The sequence below is a fragment of the Penaeus japonicus genome, unplaced genomic scaffold (genome assembly GCF_977035675.1).
Source record: "Penaeus japonicus unplaced genomic scaffold, GWHDUDI00000001_assembly GWHDUDI00000002, whole genome shotgun sequence".
Lineage (NCBI taxonomy): Eukaryota > Metazoa > Arthropoda > Malacostraca > Decapoda > Penaeidae > Penaeus > Penaeus japonicus.
In genome coordinates, this window is record NW_028234404.1 from 7,403,248 (window position 1) to 7,412,000 (window position 8,753).

The window sequence follows — 8,753 nt, forward strand, 5'->3', positions numbered from 1 at the left end:
CTTTACCCAATATCTTGTATCCCTGAAATAACAATAATTAAATCAAGATGCTCCCATTTAAGTTAGAAGAACGTGAATGCTGTTGTTTTTATTTTTATCTATAAGAATTATTTGTAACCTTGATATTCTAGTCTAATTTTCTTGTCGACAGAATCGGTACTTCTGCTGTGCCATTCTTCAAGGGAATGTAGTTTTGAATGACAAATATGAACGTTTTTTCATTAAGTTGATGTCTCAAATGTGTGCACAAGAACTAAAAGGAAATTAATAATCCATAAAGTATTATGAATGTTATGATATACAGTTTACCGAGTTTCTTTATGCAAATCTACAGTAGTGAGAATCAAGTACCAGTTACCATTAACATCCTAGCAGGAGACTCTGCCACACATATTCTTACAATGACTATTAATCCCATTCTTAACACGTAGAAAGAAGGGAGGATCTAAATGACATATTAATTTTGCATCAACATTTAATGTGTCACATTTTTGTTTGACAAGGCGGGCTGGTGAAGAGCTATAGATGTATGTATTTATAAAATATATCCTGTATATGGTGAGATTATTTTAATACGATACAATAATACGATAATGGTAACACGATAACACAGAGTAGATTACAGTGAATGAAAACAATACGTCTGCAGTCTCAATGTAATGCCTTCTTTGGTGGAAGAGGAGGGTCATATATGTCAGTAGACCATGGGGAATATTTACAAGGGAATAGGTATCATAATTCATGCAGAAATAGAATAAGAAAGAGAGAGAGAGAGAGAGAGAGAGAGAGAGAGAGAAGGAGAATGAGAGGGAGAGAGAGAGAGAGAGAGAGAGTGAGAGGGAGAGAGTGTGAGAGAGAGAGAGATAGACAGACAGAGAGAGAGAGATAAAAAGAGAGGCAGAGGCAGAGAGAGACAGACAGACAGAGAGACGGAGGCAGAGATGGGGGGAGAGAGAGAGAGACAGAGATACAGAGGGAGAGAGAAAGAGATAGAGAGACATACAGAGAGAGATATTGGTAGATTTATATAATGTCAACTTTCTGAACCTTTCAGACCTTTAGAAAAACATCATTGGAATGAATGAAGGACATCATAAAAACACCTTGTACACATGGTATTATTTACTTGTAAGAATATAAGTCAATAACACACTCTTAATCATCACTAAACTGATGTAGATATTGTAAATCTTGACATGACACTCACAAGATTATAAAAAAATGATGCACATATAGAATATACAAAATACAAAATAAACGACAGAATAAAAAGCTTGCATACTTGTGAATAACTGATATATCACATTTGAACATTAGAATTCTTTCATATCAGAGCATTTTAAATAGACATGGGTTTAATTTTATGACCAATGCTCGGTGCAACTGACAAACGCTCATACACGCTTTACAAAGAAAAAAAGATCTTTTCCAAAAAATGTTCTTCCACACTGAACAAACTTTATACTTTCGTACACTAAAAAATAACACGCATACAAGATATGGAATAGGCATTTACTAAAAGTTGAGGTCTTACGCAAAAAAAAAACATATATCCCCAGATTCAGATTCAAAATGATAATTTTGTGGGATATCCACAACCACACTTTTGTGTTGTTTATTTTATTTTTTTGTTTTTATTCATTTCCCTTTCTTCTCTTTCTTTCTGTTTAGGACTCAACATTTTAATTTATACAATAACATAGCATCAATACCAGAAATATATATATATATATATATGTCTATTCCCTGAAGGAGAACCAACTAAGCCCATCAACTTGCGCTCACTGGCACCGGCTCGGTTTCCCCGTCGTTGATTCGTCGAGATATGCTGATTTCGGTGCGTGTTTCGAATCTAATCCTTGGGGTCGTGGGCGTGGGTCGTGGAGTCGTGGTAGTGGTCGTGGTCGTGGTGGTCTTCGGGGTGGGGGTGGTGGTCGTCGCAGGCCTGTTGGGAGTGTTGGGGGTCGTGGGACGAGGTCGGAAGGGTCGTGGGGTCGTTCTGGGTGACGGGGTCGAAGCAGACAGGTCGGTCGTGAAGCCGAAGAAGTCGTCGAGGGCGTCTGGGGGGCTCGATGATGTTTCCTGCGGGGAAGGGAAGGGAAGGGAAGGAAGTTAGGTGAGAGGTACTTAAGGGATAGTTATTGTTATTACTTTTATTATTGGTATAAGTTGTATTAATATTACTACCTCTGCTACTATTACTGATAATGCTACTGTTACTATTACTTTTACTATTGTCATTGCAACGTGATATCAATAATATGATAATATTAAATAATCATAATAGTCACTCTCACTATTACATTATCATCATGACCGCAACTGTTATCAATATTATCAGCATCATAATCATTATCATCATCATCAAATCCTCACTACAACACCAATAAACTAAAACCCAAATGCACAAATACATTAGAAAAACAAATCACACAGGAGTATCCAATCCCCCATCCTTAAATTAATAAACAGCAAAAACAAAAGCAAATCGTTCAGGAGTATCCAATCCCCCATCCTTAAAATGAAAAACAAAAAACAAAAGTAAATCGCTTAGGAGTATCCAATCCCCCATCCTTAAATTTATAAACAACAAAAACAAAAGCTAATCGCTCTGGAGTATCCAATCCCCCATCCTTAAATTTATAAACAACAAAAACAAAAGCAAATCGCTCTGGAGTATCCAATCCCCCATCCTTAAAATTAAAAACAAAAAACAAAAGTAAATCGCTTAGGAGTATCCAATCCCCCATCCTTAAATTTATAAACAACAAAAACAAAAGCAAATCGCTCTGGAGTATCCAATCCCCCATCCTTAAAATGAAAAACAAAAAACAAAAGTAAATCGCTTAGGAGTATCCAACCCCCCCATCCTTAAAATGAAAAACAAAAAACAAAAGCAAATCGCTCTGGAGTATCCAATCCCCCATCCTTAAATTAATAAACAACAAAAACAAAAGCAAATCGCTTAGGAGTATCCAATCCCCCACACACACACATACCTCAGTCGGTTCGTCCAAAATAAGATCCGGGAACTTATTAATCGACCTGACAACGTCCTGGTCAGTAACGCCAATAACGCCGTCGATAAGGTACACGATCCCCAGGTTGTAAATGAACACTTGAGACTCGATCACCGTTGCGTTGTCGACTTGTATGCTTCCGTCTGGAGGGAGAGAGAGAGAGAGAGAGATTATTTTGAGGTTGTGATTGGGTTTGTGGGGAGGTGGGTGTGGATGTGGGTGGGGAGGTAAGGGTGGGTGTGTGGGGATGGGTGTGAGGGAGGGGGGATGGGTGTAGGGGGAGTGGTTGGGATGGGTGGGGGGATGGGTGTGGGTGTAGGTGTGGGTTATGATTGGTTGTGGTGTGGTGTGGGTGTGGATGTGGGGGGGAGGTGGATGTGGTGGTGTGTGGGGATGGGTGTGAGGAAGGGGGGATGGGTGTGGGTTAGAGGTTATGATTTGGTTTGTGGGTGGGTGGGGGTTAGATGGGCATGGGGTGTGGGTGGGTGTATATTTGTTATTATATTTTGTAATATCGAAAGCATAGACGTGTATCTTATTAATGATATTTGCTGTAACAGGACGTTTTCGAAAGCTGATTAATAATATCAATATTAGGAATGAAGTAATGATAACTTGTAATATAAGTTAATACTTTTCATACTCTAATTTTCTAATAACAAAAATGGCTAATATTAACACTACTGCAATACATCATATTCCATCAATATAACCATCGAAATTTCAAACACTTAAATCACATAACACCACACAACCATGCCTCCACTAACGTAATGAATATTTTATTTCCCACATCCCTTTTCAACTCTTAAACACAAATAAATAATTATTTTATTCATCAAACTACATCCCACGAAATAATAAACAACAAATTCCTACTTTCTCGATTCCATTGAAATAAATCATTTCTTTTTATTCATCAAACTACATCTCACGAAATAATAAACAATAAATTCCTACTTTCTCGATTCCATTTAAATAAATATTTAAATAAATCATTTTTTTTTTACTCATCAATTTACACCCCACGAAATAATAAACAACAAATCCTTCCTTTCTCGATTCCCATTCCATCCAACCTCCACAAACCCCACATCTCTTACCAGGTCCCCTTGAGACGGTGAAGGTGTTGTTAGCCAGGTTGGAGAGCGTAAGGCCATCCTGAAGGTCGTCCTCGTACAGTCGTCCTTGGACCAAGTGGTTGAGGATGAGGTTATCCCTCAAGACGCCGTCGAGTTGGAATGGGTCGGGGGCGTCGGCGTAGAGCATTCCGGCGAGGGCGCTGTTGCTGGGCACGAAGGCGGTGTATTTGAGGGGATCCAGGTTGTCTGTGACGGGAAACGAGGGGAAGTGAGAGGGATTTTATTTTCGTTTTTTTTTTTTTGTTATTATTCTTATTATAGTTTACTTATGTATTTTGTCTGTGAGGGGAAACGAGGGGAAGTGAGAGGGGATTTTTTATTTCTTTCTTTCTTTTCTTTTATTTTATTTATTTTTTCATTTATTTTTTTTTTTTTTTTTTTTTTTTTTTTTTTTTTTTTTTTTTGCTTGTAAGATAAGTCGTAGGTAGGTGATTTTTCTTTCGTTTCTTTTTTTTATTCTTACTTTAGTTTACTTATCTATTTTGTTTTTATTTTATTTGAATATTCTTTTTCATGAGGTTGTACTCTGGTTGTTTTGTGGCTAGTTGGTTTAGTTGCGATTTTGTCTGTGTATTATTGAAATATGTAAGAATAGACTGGAGAACAGATCACTGAGAGATTATAACAATATTATAAAAATATGTGTTCATATATACATACATATATAAATATATGTGTATATATATATATATATATATATATATATATATATATATATATATATATGAATCGATATATATATCTATATATATATATACAGATTTAGATAAACAGGCAGACACATAGATAAATATTCAACTACATCAAATTCACACTAAAGAAAAAAAAAAAGACAAATCACTAAACAAGTAAAACAAACAGACAATACCAAAAACAAAACAAAAACAAAAAATACAAAACAAAACAAAGCAAAAACAAAACAGAGCAAAGCCAGAGTCCCTTCCGTCCTCACTCACCATCGCTTCCGGGGAGAAGATAAGCCAAGTTGGTGTAGTTGAGGTACTCGGCGAAGAAAGTGGTGCGAGGGTCCTGCTCAACTCGCTCCAGAAGGTGAGAAAGGAACTGCGAAGTGGGCCAAGGGCTTCCCAGCAGAGGGGCGGTCTCGAGGTCTCCGTGTTGGGCCAGCAGCTCCTCCACCTGCAGGAGAGAAGGTGAGGGAGTGGGGATTAGATGATGGGTGTTTGGGGGTTGGGGGTTGGGGTGGGGTGGGGTGGGGTGGGGTGGGATGGGGTGGGTTAGTTTAATTAGGTTAGGTTAGGTTTGGTTTGATCAGATTCTGCGTGAGGTTCGGTCAGGTTAGGTAAGGTTAGGTTACGTTAGGTTGGGTTGGGTTGAGTTGAGTTAGGTTAGGTTAGGTTTGATCAGATTCTGCGTGGAAGGAGAGGGCTTAGTTGGGTTATATGACAGGATTCTCAAGATAAAATAGAAAAATATCGATATCATATACAAAGAAAAACAACTTTAGGAATCATCTAGGAAAAATACATAAAAAAAAATAAAAAATAAAATAAATAATAATAATAATAATAATAATGATAATAGATAAAAAAAATAAAAATAAAAATGTGATTATAAAAGACTTAAAATACAAACTCATTCTCATTTTATACTAATCAAACCCAACATTTATTCACCTATTCATATATCTATTTTCAATTGACTTACAATCTCCTCAGGACCCCATCGAGGTAGAGATATATATATATATATATATATATATATATATATATATATATATATATATATATATATATATATATATATATATATTTCCCATCTACATTTTCTCTCATCTAACTAAAACTGTCACCCTCATTACATATCAATTTCCAATATCCTTCCGATGCCCTTATTACTCACCCTTTCATAGTCGACAAAGAGAAGTTCCTGGATACTGTATGAACGCCCTCGAGGTAATGAAGACTCACTCTCGAGTACGACCTCCACTCCATTGGCAAGAAGCTTATCTGTGGAGAAAATACTTGAGTTAGCGCTTGGGTGAAAGAAAACGTATTGTGACTTTTCCCTTTTTTTTTCTTTTCTTTTTTGATTAATTGTTGTTACTATTGTTGTTTTGAGTAATTTTATTCATTTGTTCATTATCTGTAGAGGTTAGATTTGTTATTTTGGAATGGTTGGGTGTGTTGGATGTTCAAATGGATAGTATTATAGAGCAGAAACTAGTAATATCTAGTTTTTTTTGTGTGAGAAATGAAAAAAAACGAGATGATTGCATTATCTCGTGTATTAAAAAATAAATAAAATAAAACAGTTAATTCCGATTTTAAGATAACACAATTCAGCTATGCAATGCCTTGCCCACTTAATATTGATGTTTCACCCTCTCTCTCTCTCTCTCTCTCTCTCTCTCTCTCTCTATCTATCTATCTATCTATCTATCTCTCTCTCTCTCTCTCTCTCTCTCTCTCTCTCTCTCTCTCTCTCTCTAAGTAAACATATATACACTCTTTTACACACGTGTACGTCTGTGTACACTGAATTTATGTCTAAGTAAACATATATACATTCTTTCACACACGTGTACGCTTGTGTACACTCACGCGCACGCACATTCAGAAACACATAGACATACTGATATATGTGTGTGTGTGTGTATAATTCCCCACAAGTCTATGTACTCAATGAGAGTTTTTTTCTTTTTTCTTTTAATCCGCCAAACAACTAACCGATGATTCAACCTGACTATCGAGGTTGACAAATTCTCAGTGATAGCGCCGCAGAAACAGGGTTGTTGACTTTATCAATGTCGCGACTGACTGACAGCTTAGGAGATATGACATTTGGCAGAGGAGAGGAGAGGGGGAAGGGTGGAAGAGGAGGTGGGATGGGATGGAGGGAGGAGTTGGGAGGGGAGGGAGGAGGGAAGGGGAGGGATGGGAGGGGAGGGGAGTGAAAGGAAGGGAGATGAGGAGGAAAATGAGGGGGGAGAAGTGAGAGAGAGGCGAAGAAGGAGGTGGGAGGAAGAGGGAAGGAGAGGGGACGAAAGAGATAAGGAGGAAGGAGAAAGGGAGAAGGAGAGGAGAGGATAGAGGCATGAGAGGACTCGAGGAATAAACAGGGCTGCGTTATCAGTGATCAGAGCACGGTCTCTTAGCCTTAATTAAGTGTACAATCATGTGTCTTCATGCACTATCGGTTCAATGTAAACAAAGTGAAGATTGAGCTAGACTAAGTTAGGCGCTTAGAAGGATTTAGAAGGACTTAGCTCGTTCGAATGAGAAAATAATGATGATAATGGTGATGATAATGAATGTGGTAGTGGTGGTGTTAACGACCGCGGTGATGATACTAAGAATGAGAAGAAAAGGGTGATGTAATATAATGATATTGATGGTAAAAGCAATAAAAATCGAATTATAACAACAATATTAAAACAATATAAACAAACAAAAAACACAGATAATAATGATATCAACAACAACAAAAAGTTATAACAACAATAATAAAAAAAAAAATTAAATGATTATATTGATGATTTCTTCAGTTCACCGTAACAGCAGAACCTCAAAACCTCAACAAATGAAAGAAAACGTGTTAGTTGTGTCCAGCCTTATCTGTCTTTGCCTTTGCTGGTCCAAGAGTAATCCAAATTGGTTGACATTTTATCTCACGAGTGTCCCCAAGGTTGCTGTATCGCTGTGCAAAGTTGCCATGTAAAGGTCGCAGGGTTCCAAAAATAGACTGGTTTGTTTATATGAATGATGTTGTGAAATGGGTGTTTCTTGGGGTTCTCTATCTCTGCTTCTCTGTTTCTGCTTTTCTGTCTCTTTCTTTTCCTCTCTCCCTATCCCTCCCCCTCTCTCTCTACCTCTCCCTCTCTCTCTACCTCTCTCTTTCTCTCTTTCTCTCCCTTTCCATCTCTCTCTCTTTCTCTTTCTCTTTCTCTTTCTCTCCCTCTCCCTCTCTCTCTCTCTCTCTCTCTCTCTCTCCCTCTCTCTCTCTTTCTCTCCTCTCTCCTCTCTCTCTCTCTCTCTCTCCTCTCTCTCTCTCCTCTCTCTCTCTCCTCTCTCTCCCTCTCCTTCTCTCCCTTCCCTCCCACTCCCCTCCCCTCCCCTCCCCTCCCCTCCCCTCCCTCCCTCCCTCCCCCTCCCCCTCCCCCTCCCTCTCCCTCTCCCCCTCCCTTTCCCACTCCCACTCCCTCTCCCTCTCCCACTCCCTCTCTGAATGTCTTTGTATAGGCAGTCTAACGCGTTCAACAGTGCAGATTTCGAGTATGTATTGCAACAGTTGTGTTTACAGAAAGCAACCTTGGAATCTAAAGTATTTCGTTGTCCTCCTTACGACTTTCTAAGTAAACATATATACACTCTTTCACACACATGTACGTCTGTGTACACGGAATTTATGTCTAATTAATCGTATATACACTCTTTCACACACATGTAAGCCTGTGTACACTCATGCGCACGCACCTGCAGAAACACATAGACATACTGATAGATACGTACATATATGCACACAAATATAGAAAAAAATAGATATATAAATACATAGATACAGTGGTATATAGAAGTGTTAGTAGAGGTAAATACAACAGATATAGAAAATAATATACATATAAATACATAGA

At 38.0% G+C, this 8,753-nt stretch overlaps 1 protein-coding gene across 1 annotated transcript in view; it reads right to left on the reverse strand.

Moving 5' to 3' along the window:
* Nucleotides 1–1,104: 1,104 nt before the first annotated feature.
* Nucleotides 1,105–8,753, reverse strand: part of LOC122254141 (uncharacterized) — a 97,906-nt gene continuing 90,257 nt past the window's right edge. Inside the window, exons 5-9 of the mRNA XM_043017673.2 lie at nt 6,023–6,129; nt 5,119–5,299; nt 4,124–4,348; nt 3,000–3,163; nt 1,105–2,082 (exon numbers count right to left, since the gene is read on the reverse strand). Coding sequence (XP_042873607.1) covers nt 1,771–2,082; nt 3,000–3,163; nt 4,124–4,348; nt 5,119–5,299; nt 6,023–6,129 — 989 coding nt within the window. The 3' untranslated portion in view covers nt 1,105–1,770. The remainder of the gene's footprint in view (nt 2,083–2,999; nt 3,164–4,123; nt 4,349–5,118; nt 5,300–6,022; nt 6,130–8,753) is intronic.